Here is a 13,407-nt window from a genome sequence, read left to right on the forward strand (position 1 = left end):
CTTGTGCCACTCTCCTTTCACTTCAGAACTGCCTCTCACCCTTAGCTTCCTTGCTGTATAAACAGAGCAGGCTATGTGTGAAATTAGCACCCCCTACTTCCTCCTGGCTGTGGACTTGAGCCAGTCAGAGAGCAGGAGAGCTTGAGCCAATGGGAGCATCAGAGAGAGGACTTCATGGGACAGGTAGTCCTTAAAGAGGCACTGCTAAGTCCAAGTAAATGGAGACTAATGGCTGCAGAACTACAAGAACACAATTCCCTGCTTACAGTGTTTTTCCAGGGCAAAATTTCCTGAGCTGCAGCAGACCAGTGTGGGGAGTGAATATAGGAAGATCTGTGCTGAGCCTGCAATGACTAGAGAGAGGGAGAGGCTGAGCCACAGAGAGAGCTGCTGTGCCTTGAGACCCTGTCTGGGGAGACCTGTTGCCATGTGCCACCACCTCAGAGAGAACCCGATTGTAAGGATGTAACCTTGAGGGGCTGATTGTGGGGATTGAGACTTCTGGGACAACTTATTGCTAAGCAGACTGGACCTGATCTATTGCATACCGTGGGTGGTGAGCGGAACTTTCGAGCTTACCCCTTTGTTGCCCACAGTTAATGCTTACTGAGACTGCCATAATTTGACAGCCAATCAGCCATCCTTTATGTATAGTCTTAAAGGGACAGCTACATGTGCACTGCAGACAGAAGGGCCCTAACGAAAGCCGGCCAACATTGACAATCAGGCGCCAGGTACTTAAAGTGGAAGTAAACCCTCCTATAATTTTCAGCCAAGGAAACTGCCATCTTAGCCTCCATTTAATCTTCAACTGCCATGATGCTGCATATGTGATCAGTTATGACAGCAGTCATTGGATGGTTTGACAGTTTGGTCGAGAGCACCACCAATGTGACAGGTAAATTCCTGGAATGTGCCGGGATTGTAACTGTTTTTTGAAACTGATAAATTGATGGGTTTACTTCCACTTTAGGGCTGCTTTCACACTGGGGCGGTAGGGGGCGTCGGCGGTAAAACAGCGCTATTTTTAGAGCTGCTTTACCAGCGGTATTCGGCCGCTAGCGGTGCGGTTTTAACCCCCGCTGGCGGCCGAAAAAGGGTTAAAACCGCTCGTATAGCGCGGCTATAGCCGCGGTATTGCTGCGGTATAGCCGCGCTGCCCCATTGATTTCAATGGGCAGGAGCGGTGTAGGAGCGGTGAATACACCGCTCCTTCACCGCTCCAAAGATGCGGCTGGCAGGAGTTTTTTTCTTCTCCTGTCAGCGCACTGCTTCAGTGTGAAAGCCCTCGGGCTTTCACACTGAACAAACAGCAGCGGCTGTTTTGGGTCGGTTTGCAGGCGGTATTTTTAGCGCAATAACGACTGCAAACCGCCCCAGTGTGAAAGGGCTCTAACAGTCACCTCCAGGGGTACCCTTTTGCCAATAATGCATACACCCACCCACTATAGGGGCTATATGTATAGAGTGCACTCAGGGACACTTTTTGGGCAGTTAATGCTGAGAGTGACAGGGAGGTTTCTTTCTGCCATTTATGCTTTCATGGTTCTTACTGATGTTGTGTTGAATACTGTAATGGGGCTTAGCCTTATTGCTGAGTAAGTTAATGGCCGTAGGTGAGGCTAACCTGCCTATCAGTTAATCTGACATATTCTGCGTCCTGTTTATTTGTTCTATGTATTGCATTTGCTTACTCTTCAGTAATACACTCACTTATTACTTCTTAAGTTGCTTGTGGGCGCTAGCATAGAGTGATAGAATATTAACGTTCAAGCTACATAGGTTTAACTAACCAGGTGTGTCGGTGGGGAATGAGAAGGTTAGAGTCTTGGCAGCTAACAGAGGACCCATAATACTAAGCGGCTCCTGTGGGGGTAGGGCAACACATTATATCATTAAAATGAACTTAAAAAGAAAATGTAATTTTCTAAAGCAGACCTAAGCCACAAAATTACCTACCTGGTAGGTGAAATTGGAGAAATTCTACCAAACCTAGCATGACCTCGTAAAAGTGGACTGATTTGAAAGCTGCTATTGAACTGAATAGCGTCTATGGATCCACCCAATTACATGCACTGCCAATCAACAGCAAGGCGGACCTGATGGGGAACAAGTTTCTCATTCTCCCATCAGATTCCGCCCAACAAAGTGTAAAACTCCTTGGCCATGTGCCTATCGGTGAGATGGGTGCAGTGCCTGGGGAGTAAGAAAATGCACTGAGGAAGGATTGTGCATTATGGACCGACTTCAGTGCCGGCTCCAACAGATTGATGTACCTGTCCCACAGATACAGAAATCAAGTGCACATACCCGCAATTTGGGTGCGGCGCCCTGATGGGATTATAATGGGTATCTGTGACACCCTACATGAATTCCTCTCACTTTAGCACTAGAAGAGGCCAATCATATGGACTTCTTATATAATATATTGCAAATTTATATAATATTATCCATATATTCTTTAATATACAGTATATATGTGTGTGTTTTTTTTTCTTTCCTGCTGTTGTTTCCAGGTGATCTAGGTTAAGTAATAAAAAAATAAATGAATAGTCTAGTTTAATTCTATCATCTTTGACACCGCTATTGTGTTTCATCATTTTGTTTTTCCTGCCACCTAGTTTAATTGCTTTCAAAGCTGTCAGTTACAGGGGATGTAGCAAGGAAACCTCTGTTAGATTTATAAAAATGCAACACAATGGTAAGTTCATGCACACAAAGTTTGTTCATATACATACCTAGCTCAGTTCTATGCACGCACCAAATCTCCAAAGTGAAGCAACCTTTCTTAGATGATGCTATTTCCAAGCGTACATCTCCGTGCATCAAGGGAATTTGGGATCCATAATTTTAAAATTTAATAACATTATTTTACAGTGTTTAATGTAATTTGTTTTTTATGTCATCTATCTTGGTAACTTTGCTAATTTATTAAATTCATAATATATAATATGACTTTTACTTTATTGTGCTATTTTTTGGCTACATTAATAACAGTAAAATAAATAACATAGTAAGTAATAAAAGTAAGTAATCTCTCCAACAGAGCACAAACATATAAAAGGTTTTTTTTTTTTTTTTCCAGTAGAGCAGGAATGACTAGAACTCCTTTGTATTGTTGAGCTCTCACATTTATATTTTTGCTTGTCTGCCTATTTGGTCACCAGGACAGAAAGTAGAAAACCTCCCTAATGAGATTACAGACAACAATAATGATATAGGTTATTTATTTATAACAGGTCAATATATATAGCGTTAATGATTTATGCGGTGCGTTGCATAATATACATTTAAATAAGTCTCTGCTCCCAAGGAGCTTGCAATCTAAAGTCCCTATCGCATGGCACATGCATTCATGCATGCTCACACATACTAGGGTCAATTTGGATAAGAGCCAGTAACCCACCAGCATGTTTTTGGAATGTGTGAGAAAATAGGAGTACCCATGCAAGCACAGGGAGAACATGCAAACTCAGTGCAGATAGTGTCCAGGACCAGGGACCCCTGTCTTTTTTTCTCCTTAAAAAAAATAATAATACAGCGGTAAAAAAGGAAAAAAACATGTACAGTAATTCCACTTTAAATAAAATCTTCCTTTAATATTCATGATATTGCAGTCTGGTTGCACACATGCTCATTAAATTGAGCCCAGAAAAGCTCTCAACCAGCTGAGGAGTAAGCTCCTACTTCTCCCACTACACAGCTAATGTTCCTATGTCTACCCAGCTTTACGGGGTAACATGGGTGTACTCTTGAGACTTGTTTGCAGGCCATTTATAGCAGACATTTTTTGGCACCGAATCTGCACACCCGCACAATTTGAAAATCGTGGCTCCACTGAGATCAGCAAAACAGGCAATGTGTTCTATTGTTATATTTCACACTGCTATTAATTTTGTCCATTTTAAAATATATTTTGATAGTATATACTATTTTTATGCTATTCCAATTAGATTTATAGAACATTTATTCACAAACTTTGCTTTAAACATATTTTAGATGTAATGAAGTTGCTTTCACTACATTCTTCTGTACATTATTTTTTTTTAAGTATTTTGAGCTTGAAAAACTCTTCTTAGATATCTGTTAATTTCTCACACAAAATGAGTAGCTAGACACATCTTTAACCTCTCAGGAAACATGCATGTATATGTACAGGGTGCTGAAGCAAGCATGCATTTTTTTTCCAGAAGTCTTGTCAATCTTCCAGAATCTTGGCAGGGAACTATTACAAATTTGGATTAATATATCATTTGCAACTTTTTTTCTGTATTTTTTTTAATACTGTATGTATATACTGTAGGGGTGCTACCTCATCCTTTTAAAACCGAACACATAATAATTACACAGCTTCTGAGGCTAATGTAACACAGATAAGGCACTAAATAAGTTTAATTACCACCTTAATTAGCTACAGAACCTGAGTAATTAATATGTGTTTGGCTTTAAAGGGATGAGGCGGCAACCCTATGATCTTTGTTTTGCACTTTTAATGACAAAGCATTCCCAAAGCACTATAGGTTAGCTAAAAAGACAGCAGCATAAGTGTCTTCCTTTTATTTTAAATAGTATTACTATGGTGCTTTTCTCCTTGGGGACTCAAATGATGAAGAGACGAGGCAGCCATCTTGTGCGCACTCATTTGAGCCAATGAACCTACCAACTTGTTATCTAGAGTGTGGGGGGAAACTGGCGTACCCAGAGCACAGTCTCCAAACTCCATACAAATTGTGTCCTGGTTGGAATTTGAAAAGAGAACTCCCAGTGATGCAAGGCAGACATGCTAACCACAAAGCAAGTGTGCTTCCCAAATACATTGAAACAGGGTACTGCGCCATCTAATACGGAATGAATCATCCACTCAGTCCTTTGTGCACATTTCACCTTGATCTATCAATTTGTGAACAAGTTTTTTTTTTTTTTTTCTGAAAGTGGGTGGTAGGGGGAGAGAGCAGTGAAAGGCAACTAGTACTCCACCTGCTGGCAGGATAATAGGCTACATAATATTCACTAGCAATATTTGCTATTTAGAAAATAAAAATACATTTATATTTTACATTTTTATTTTTTGGTACTGCATAATATATCATATCAGCCATAAAAATCATAAAAAACCCTATGTATATAACCATTATACATTTTCTTTAAAATCTGTAAATTAGAACCTCTAAAAATCCCCCAAGTAATCAATTTTAGGCAGCAAAGGTATCTACTGTACTCCTTTATGATGCTAGGTCAATAAGCAGATTTCTGGAATGGGAATGAGAATATTAGCATTAATGTACTGTTATGTTATTTTTTTGTTATTTGTTATATATAATAATCTTTTTTTTTTTTAATCCCTATCCTTTTGTAAATTCATGAGCATTTAATGTGAATATGTGTAAAGAAGAACCTAAAAAAAAGGTAGATGAAAAGTGCCGGAGTCCTAGTTGTGCCATTGTTAGTTCTGTGCAGATGACAATGTTCTGTGCAGTGTGAATTGTGCTTTATTTACTTACCTGTTTTGTCAATGGCTTTTTTAATAAATATAGATTATTCTTTGTAGAAATGGTAAACTTTTGCTTTTTCATATCCTTTCATTAACATAACCTTTCTCTCTCTCTACAGCTTGCTCGGAGGATGCTGGCACAAGTCTATACTTTGTGAACAATTCCTTGCTACAGATCACTTTTTCCAGCACAGTGGGGGTGTTCATCCCCTGCCCTGCCGCCGGATCTCCCAGCGCCACACTTCGATGGTACCTTGGGACGGGAGATGACATTTATGACGTGCCTCACATTAGGCACGTCCATGCCAATGGCACTCTCCAGCTATTCCCCTTCTCCCAGTCCGCTTTCAATAGCTTTATACACGACAATGACTATTTCTGTACAGCCGAGAACTCTGCCGGCAAAATACGAAGTCCAAACATCCGCGTCAAAGCTGGTAAGTGAAGTGGTTTTTTGTCGTTGTTGGGGGAAAAAAATGTCACACATACCTGATGAGCCAGCAGCAAAATGTACACTGTCTTAAAGCTAAACTCTAGGGGAAATTCAAGTCTACACTTGCAGTGGGGCTCCCCCCACACACTGCAGGGCTTAAATGCTCATTTTTGTCTAGGGTACCCTTAAAAAGCAGTTCTTACCTTATCCCTCACTCCCGCAGACTTTTTCCTCTCCATGTGGCCGGTCCCCTAAAGCCGCTACTCTTTGCCGCTCCATGGGTTGCACTCTGACGTCATCATGTACAATGCAGGACCAGTAGTTCTATATTGTAAGTGATGATGCCAAGGGCCAACAAACCAGAGTGTCTGAGGGAAAAGGAAAGCCATGGCTGCCAGAAAACTGAGGGATACATGCTGTGCCCTGTCACGGTGGTAAAAGGAGTGCATGTCACACAGGGTTCTCACTCATGCAGTTCGAGGGGCTCCAGAATCTCTATTCTGAATGGAGTAAACTGGTTTTGCAGTTTTCTCCAGGACTGGTAAATCCTAGATTGGGTTCTGGAGACCTTGAAGAATTTTGGAAGGGAAGAAGCCTGTAACTCTGTGTCCATATTTTGCTGGACACTAAAAGTCTGATGGTGCAGGTGTGCCCACCCATTTTAACCTATGATTCAGGGCTCCTTTTTCCTGAAGACAAGCTGCCGCAGGAGTAGAATCTGTATGGGTGTAGAGAGACATTAAAAGAGTGTCTACCCTGGCCTTAAAGTAGAACTAAAGGTTAAACTTTTTTTAGTTTTGGAGAGTGAAGAGGGATTAGAACTTCTGTCAGTTTTTTCTTGCTGTCTGTGCCTCCATTAGGGAGATTATTCCTCTATATTTTTTGTATTCACCATTATCATTGAAAGTAAAAGAAATTCACAAATTTTGGGTTGTCTCCAGAAAAGTAATGGAGGGGGAATCTTCCAATGGAGACAGTAGTTCTTGTGAACTTGGGGGCTCCAAGGGATTCCCTTAATTTGCAGGGATTTCCTCTCACTTCCTGCTTGGCTAAGGGACAGGAAGTGAAATCGCCACACATGGGGCACATATGGAGAAAAAAAAACTGATGGGTAATAACCCTTCCTTCTAAAATGAAAAAAAAAAAAAAAAAACGTTTTGCTTACAGTTCTACTTTAAGGAGAGATGGCCAGATCTGACCAGGTCATTACCTGAGAGGTCTTAGGAGACAGTGGGGTTTATTTACTAAAGCTGGAGAGTGCAAAATCAGTCTCACTTCTGCAGAGAAACCAATCAGCTTCCAGGTTTTATTGCCAAACCTAATTGAACAAGCTGAGGTCAGAAGCTGATTCTGACCTTAGTTTCTCTGCAGAAGTGAAACTGATTTTGCACTCTCCAGCTTTAGTAAATAAATCCCAGTGTGTTATTAGGCAGGTACCTGTGCAGCCCAGGTGGGCATTTTGCATGTCAGAAAGCTGACTAAAACAAAGTTGGACTATAAAGTCTGATAGCCAGGAGGCTGGAAGTTTTATGTTTTGATGCTGAAAAACTTCAGGAATGGTAAACCTGTGTTTTATTGTGGAACTTGTCTTTTAAATAAATTTGGCCAAAAGCCCTGAAAATGTACTTCCCTGGTCTGAAATTTGCACTTGCAGTACGGGGAGGGGACCCACTGCAAAGGTAGTATGGAAATGTCCCCAGAGTTCAGCTTAAAAAATAAAGTGTTTGTATTAAATCAACTTTGTCTCCATCCAAAACATTTTAAAAAGAAACTCCATGCCAAAAGAGGATAATTATTACCTGTCTGTCTTGCGGAAGCTGACTTTAATCTTTGCTGTTTTCAATAGCTATTACTTCTCAAAGAATCTTCAGCATTCAACACACTTCTGAGTATGTCAAATGCTTGGTCCCCCACTGTGTACTGTTTTTTCATCTTCTGGCCCTCACATCCCTCCTGGGTAAAACCATGGCACGCAGAGGGGGACCAAACTTCCAACATACTTCTGCTGCAGATTCCCGAGTGACCATAGGGACAACGCCAATGAGGCATGCAGGTATTAAGCATTCTCTTTTGCAGACTGCAATACATCTTTAGCCTGACAATTCAGGAAGTCCATCTCTTAGCAGTACTAAAGTGCATGACATCATGTGGTGTAGGTATCATTGTGCAAAATTTTATGTTAAGAGTCCGCGCTTAGGAGAGTAAACAGAAGGACTGCAGCCTCCCCCTAATTAATTCCCATTGGGAGTTAATTGAATTTGTAAAGAAAAGAGATTGGGGAATTGGCGCTGCCCTATTAGCAGTATTTAGTGCTTACTAATTAAAAGTGATAATAAAAATAAAAATAATTAAATAAACACACTAAAAGTGATCGTGGAATATCTATGCAAATATCAAACAGCTATGCGATCAAGTGACAGAAGCATATATGAGGGGGAATGAGCTTACGATTTGTCCCCTGGGTGAACAAACCCTTACGTATGTGCAAAAATAGATCCAGAGAAGAAATATATTAGATTGAATTAAAATAAATATATATATAACCCTCTGAGAATAAACGGGCAAAACCTCTGTGTTAAATAAGTATGTGACAAGTCTCATGTGTTCCAACAGGTGAAATATAAAATTATACATATACAACCCCCCAACTTGCAACGTAAAATTATATAATAGTGTTAACACCCCCTATTTTGGGGCTACCAGTATCCGTGAAAAGAAGTAAATGTTAATTACATATCAACAGCATGTGTGATAACTAATGTGCACTGTGTCTAATAGGTAAACAATAAATTCCTGAGACTCTATGTTATCGTATACTAAACCCCCTCAGGACTCATATAAGGTTTAAATAAAATCCATACAGGCAATTATATGTACGGTTAAATGATTACTGAAAAAGTTCATTTCAACTCCATGAAAGATATATATATCAAGTCTCTATAGAAAAACCAGGCAAAATAGAATGTCTATTTGAAGGAACAGGAGATCTATAGAAGCCAAGGATCGGTCAGCATGCAGTAATAAATGCCAAGGGGTAAGGAATGGTGACTTCCGTGCTCGTACAGGCTGGTGACTCCAAGTGCTCCCCCTCGTGCTCCCCCACTCACCAGAAACAGTCACCCCCACAGGGGTACTGTGCAGAGGAGTGAGTGTCTTGGGATGGCTGCCTCTTGTAGATGTCCCCCTTAAGCTCCGCTGCTCCGTGGGATCGCTCCAGTGATCCAATTCAGGGGTCCCCACCTAATGATTCAGGCCTGGGTTCCTTCACAACTCCCCACCTCCGCTCTGCTTTATCCTCCTCATATAAAGAAATAAACAGGGGGCTTCCGTAGTGAAGTACGTCCAGTTTATTGACAAATTTAAAAGTTCTTTAAAACAAATGACCCAATGCAAACACGGCTGTGAGCAAGGATGAGACCAGGAAGCAAGTCCGAACGTGCGTCCCACCTTGCGTTCCAGCCAGATCTTCCAGGTATGACGTGTGAGCATGACTCTGCCTTACGCGTTTCGTCATCAGACGTTCTCAAAGACGGTCAGGCTGCAGTCCTTCTGTTTACTATCCTAAGCGCGGACTCTTAACATAATATCATTGTGCAAAACCTTTCAGATCATTTCTAGTCCCTAATAAAGTTAGTTTCTTGCCCAGCTACACAGTGGCCTTGGTCATTCCAAGCAAATTAGGTCCTAGCAATGGCCAGACTCTAAATTGTATGTAATAGTCCTGTAGGTAATCAAGCTGTTAACATGAAGCCAATAATCATGACCACAAGCCACCATTGGACATAAAGTACTGGAAAGTACAGTGATCGTGTGTCTATACCAACACAACTTGTTACATTTTAGCTTGCTGCAGTCAAATCATGTCAAGGGGAGTTTAACTTCTGTATATTATAAATAATAATAGCAGTAATACAGCAGATAAAATTGATACAGAAGCCAATATGTAATTTAAAGTATAACTAAAGGCAAAACCTTCTTTTTAGTTTTGGATGGAATAGAGATAGATTAGAACATCTATTAGGTTTTTATTGCTATCTGTGCCCCCATTAGGGAGATTCACCTTTTGTTTGATCTGTTTTGCATTATCATTGAAAGTAAAAGTAAAAAAAAAAATCCCAAATTTTAGGTTGTCGGCTGAAAAGTAATAAAAGGGAAATCTTCCAATGGGGACACTAATTCTGATGACCTGAGGGACCCCAAGGGATTCCCCTTTATTTACAAGGATTTCCACTCACTGTTTTAGCTATGGGGCAGGAAGTGATAGTAAATCTCCCCAATGGGACACAGAAGTAAAAAAAAATATCATGGGTTATACAGTAGCACTCTGTTACTCTATCCACAATAGAAAAAAGTTTTGCCTATAGTTCTACTTTAATGTTCTCAAACGTTGCTCTTCCATTTCAATCCAAAGTCGCTGTAATTTTCGAAAAAAAAAAAAAATGTAATGCAATGCATCCTGAAGACGCTCTGTACACAGTGTACAGAAACGCCCCCAGAAATATAATTTCCTGCTTTTGTAATTGACTTACTGATTTTCTCACTAAGGTACAGTACAATTTTAGGTACCCCCTGCAATAGGAATTTCAGTTGAGATTCTCCTTAAGGGTTAATTACTTTTGAAGGGGTGGAGATGCTGCAGCTTTTCTCATTAGAACAGCAAGGTTGCACCAGGTGATTATGCAAAGTGCAGACCCTCCCATTCAGGAATCAGTCTTGCAGGGACATAATAAAATGAATAGCTTTTTCTTCAGAAATGAATCTGGTAGGGATCAGCTACAAAGTTTGTTAAAACCCCTGCAATGCACATAGTTCATAGATGAGATTGTTTGTTTTTTCTCGACAAAGGTGGAGTTACCTTTTAAGGGTGATTTTTGATTGGTGACTATGGGTTACTGCACTTTCTACATCAGTGTACTATCTATGTGCATACGCATATGCGAATCACTTTTAATATTGTTATTAAGTTAATAAAAGGCTGAAAGCTGTGTAATGCCATGGATTCTCCAAAAAATAGAATAAAGTTAGCTTGTGGCATGGTCGGTTGTTTTAGTGGGCCCAGAAAAGAATGCTTTTCTTGTTGTTTTATTAAAGTAGTCCTGGATAGGATTAACAAAGTTCATGTTGGTCCGAATTCATAAGCTGATCCTACTAAGAGTCTTGCTTACAATAATCTTGCAAAGTACTGGAGATAACTAAGGATACCAGCAGTTGATGAAATCATACAATTTCTTATGTAAGACTGGCCCTAGACATAATGGTTTATATTCCTCAATTATTACACCACATAATAGCCAAAAACAACTCTAATTTCCAGCATGACAGAAGATCATTTCAGGCTGACAGTTGTACAGGAGAAGGACAGTGAAATAATTGTGACATCTGTGTAAAATATGATGTACATATAGTATTTACAATCAGAATGGCACATGATTTCCAGAAAAATTATGAGATTTTTAAATAGCAGCTGAGTGTTGTCAAAATTGTACAATTGTCTGCTCGTTGCTCAAATTTTCATTGGATGCAAAATGGTTTAGTCTGTGGCCAGGCCTATGTCTGAGAGCCTGAGGCTACTGGGAATCTTTGTTTAAATCGCTTTTGACAGTATTTCGGACAATGACAGATCCTTTCTGAATGTTGAAACATGACTGAGAGAAATATGTATTATCTAGCGGTCGCTGACACCAATACTTTCTTATATTGACTCTTAAGAAGCATGTAGCTAGTGAAGTAAAAAGGAAGAGATTGGCATACTTGTTTTGGTTCACTTTAATACTGGTCCCTACAACGATTCACACTCTCCTTCACTCCACTGTTCTGTGCACTGGTGAGAGGCAGAAGAAGCCTTGTGGACAGTGCTAGGTACCTGAGCCGCCACTAAGCACCAGCACTATCACATCAGAGGAAGAGTGAGTCTTATGCCCCATGATACCTGGTTATGTTACTTAGCAAAAGAAAGGTGAATATAATCAGCCACTGGCAGAGCCTGGGCAAGGGGTGGGCAGGAGGGGTGGCTGCCCTGGGAGCAATGGTTTATTGGAGGGATGGGGGCGCCCTGTGCCAGATGCTTCTGTTACAAGGCTGAAAGGAATGGAAACAGCGACATCACTGTTAACTTTTATGCCCCGTACACAAGATCGGATTTTCCGACAACAAATGTTGGATGTGAGCTTGTTGGCTGAAAGTCCGACCGTGTGTATGCTCCATCGAACATTTGTTGTCGGACTTTCCATCAACAAATGTTGGCTAGCAGGCAGGTTCCCAAATTTTCCGCCAACAAAACTTTTGTGGGAATTTCCGATCGTGTGTACACAAGTCCGTCGCACAAAAGTTCACGCATGCTCAAGATCAAGCAGAAGGAGCCGCACTGGCTATTGAACTTCTTTTTTCTCAGCTTGTGGTACGTCCTGTATGTCACCACATTCCCACGTTTGTAATTGTTGGCCAACATTTGTGTGACCGTGTGTATGCAAGACAATTTTGGAGGCAACAACCTTCGAACAAAATTCCACGGTTTTGTTGTCGGAAAGCCCAATCATGTGTACGGGGCATAACCCTAAGGGAAGTGGGTGGAGCGCGGCTTGGTATCTTTGCCTTGGGCTCTAGATGACCTTGTCCCAGCACTGGCCATGGGGCAGCCATTAACGTGTATATTCCCTATTTGAGCAAAAAACAGAAGAGCTTTACTGCTCATTGCACATTGTTCTATCTACTAGAAGCCTCCCAAAAGACAGCAACATTATAGTGGCCGTTATACCATTAATTCTATTTTACTGATGTCATAAGTCACACTCTGGCATTGTCCAACCCTAGGACTGGATATAGTTACCACAAATGGGATCCATTGTTGGACACATATATTTAGGTCCTATCTATTATTGTAACTACATATTGACTATCAGGTATTTTACCATTTTTCAACTAGGCCCACAGATTTAACATCATTCAAGTGTTTGTTACAGTCAAAGATTATTCTGGAATATTTCCCTATAGAGTAGTGACTAGAAAGCCTGTATTTTAGCCGAACAGTGTAGACTGGGCTAAACATAGCTTGGAGGAGATTATCCTTTAGAAATACAGTATGTTATTTGCTATTTTGTATGTAGAAGAGATTAGAATTAAAGGATAAGTTCACCTTTACAAAAAAAAATGCACCTTTTTTTGCAGGTAAATAAATATGTATTTATTATTTTTTATTAGGAGCCTGTAAAGCATTGCATCAATGATCAGAAGATCATGAGTGTAATGCCACGGTCGTGCACATTGTCTGTGTAGCTGTCTGCCTGTACCTCTGATACGGGCAGACAGTTACTGAATGAAAGGAAGCTTAGTGAACTACCTAGAGAGACCTGGTAGTTCATTGAGAGCTACAAGTTGACAGCCACAAAGGCTGTCGGTGCTTGTAGTTTTCACAGTCACAGAACTCTGTGAATTTATTTTTTTTCAGCAGGGGGGGGGGATGTGGGAGAAGATCCCCCACTTGCTG

General features: G+C 40.6%; 1 protein-coding gene across 3 annotated transcripts in view; it reads left to right on the forward strand.

Annotated features, from left to right (window-relative positions):
* Positions 1–13,407, forward strand: part of DSCAML1 (DS cell adhesion molecule like 1) — a 440,889-nt gene that overhangs the window by 108,957 nt on the left and 318,525 nt on the right. For all 3 annotated transcript variants that reach the window (XM_073602487.1, XM_073602485.1, XM_073602486.1), the window contains exon 2: positions 5,611–5,928. In XM_073602487.1, the coding sequence (XP_073458588.1) occupies positions 5,611–5,928 (318 nt within the window). The remainder of the gene's footprint in view (positions 1–5,610; positions 5,929–13,407) is intronic.

The sequence above is a fragment of the Aquarana catesbeiana genome, linkage group LG10 (genome assembly GCF_042186555.1).
Source record: "Aquarana catesbeiana isolate 2022-GZ linkage group LG10, ASM4218655v1, whole genome shotgun sequence".
NCBI classification, from domain to species: domain Eukaryota; kingdom Metazoa; phylum Chordata; class Amphibia; order Anura; family Ranidae; genus Aquarana; species Aquarana catesbeiana.